A 1449-nucleotide genomic window follows, 5' to 3' on the forward strand; every position below is an offset into this window, starting at 1 on the left:
CACCTCATCCCACTATGCACTGTGATAGGTCATCAAGGTTAACCACTCTTTGCTCGCCATACGCCATAAACCCACCAAGCGGTCACGTCAGTTCATTTTAGAGTGGAGGGTGACCATTTTATCGATTGTGAGCCTTAGCATGGGTCACCATAGATTCTTCCCTCGGTTCGACGGTTAAGATCCCGGTTCGCCTAAGATCCCGCATTTCCTTGCTCGCGAGCACCGGGACCTTAGGCGGAGACAACTGTATTATCATTATTATTATTATTTTATTATACATGTATGAATATCAAAGTCCTGTCTGATAGGCGCACTATTGCTGCCCCTGCTTCATAATTATCTAAATTATCTAACCTCCATTGGTATATATCTACCTTTCAATCAGCACGAAAGTCTCTTCTTGATGGTTCGAGACAGTTATTTTAATCTCAGTCACTTCATCTGCAAACTTTTATCTCTTCCACAAAAAGGAGACTATGAGTAAGCTTCCCCAAAAAAAGGCACTAAAGAAAGGGCCAACCCCGAACTTTTAGACATTATTTATTGAAAGAAAGCATGAGTGGTGAAAGGAGATTCAAAACAGAGTGCTAGTGGAAAATTTACCATAGAGGAATATTGAAAGAATGAAGAAAAGAACCTTTATCAGATGCTCATTCCCTTCATTGAAAATTACTTGTGGTTCAAACTGAAAGGCATAAGACACTCATACCCACAAATCACCCAGATTCTTCAAAAACTTTCATGCTACCCACAGAAAAAAGAAAAGTTGAAAAAGGTTGAAGAGGTCGTAACACCATAACAGTACAAATGAAAAATGTGACAAACCTCATCATCAGAATTTGCATCAGCTCTGCGTAATAAACTGCGGGCACGTGATGACATTCGTCTGTGGTTCTTTCGTGGGATTCCGTGTTTGCACTCCGGACAGGCCCTGATGTAGGCTTCAACATCTGACATCATACCTTTCCAGTGCACTTGCTGCTTCTCCAGTTTTCCGTTCACACTCAGCCTTGAGAGGTGTTCACCTAGTCACATAAAAGAGAGGCTCCTATGACATTTCTTTCAGAATGCAAACATAGCAGGGTAGCAGCACAACTATCATCAACTCTGATTTTTCAAATTTCACAAGAGAGGTAAAAAAACCCCGGATTTTTCACTGCTACATCTATCATCAATAAATACAAAATAATCACACAACTCTGAGGTGTTTTTTTTAATGTCATGCACACCTTTCCAGTGCCCTGGAATGTGTAAATAGGTACCACAAACCCCCGCCTCTGCGCAGTTGAAAGTGTGTAGGAAGCTCGAAATTTGGTCATTTTTAATCAACCATAACTCTTCTAATTTGACACCAATCTTCACCCCGTTTCGAACTAAGTCAGTTCAACTATTGTTTTTAGCTAAAATCAAACTATTGAGGACGGCACGGAATGAGATATTGTATAGTAA

General features: G+C 40.5%; 1 protein-coding gene across 2 annotated transcripts in view; it reads right to left on the reverse strand.

Moving 5' to 3' along the window:
• LOC101859807 overlaps positions 1-1449 on the reverse strand; it is a 27220-nt gene that overhangs the window by 14897 nt on the left and 10874 nt on the right. For both annotated transcript variants that reach the window (XM_005105721.3, XM_005105720.3), the window contains exon 9: positions 826-1025. In XM_005105721.3, coding sequence (XP_005105778.1) covers positions 826-1025 — 200 coding nt within the window. The remainder of the gene's footprint in view (positions 1-825; positions 1026-1449) is intronic.

The sequence above is a fragment of the Aplysia californica genome, unplaced genomic scaffold (assembly GCF_000002075.1).
Source record: "Aplysia californica isolate F4 #8 unplaced genomic scaffold, AplCal3.0 scaffold00488, whole genome shotgun sequence".
Classification (NCBI taxonomy): Eukaryota; Metazoa; Mollusca; class Gastropoda; order Aplysiida; family Aplysiidae; genus Aplysia; species Aplysia californica.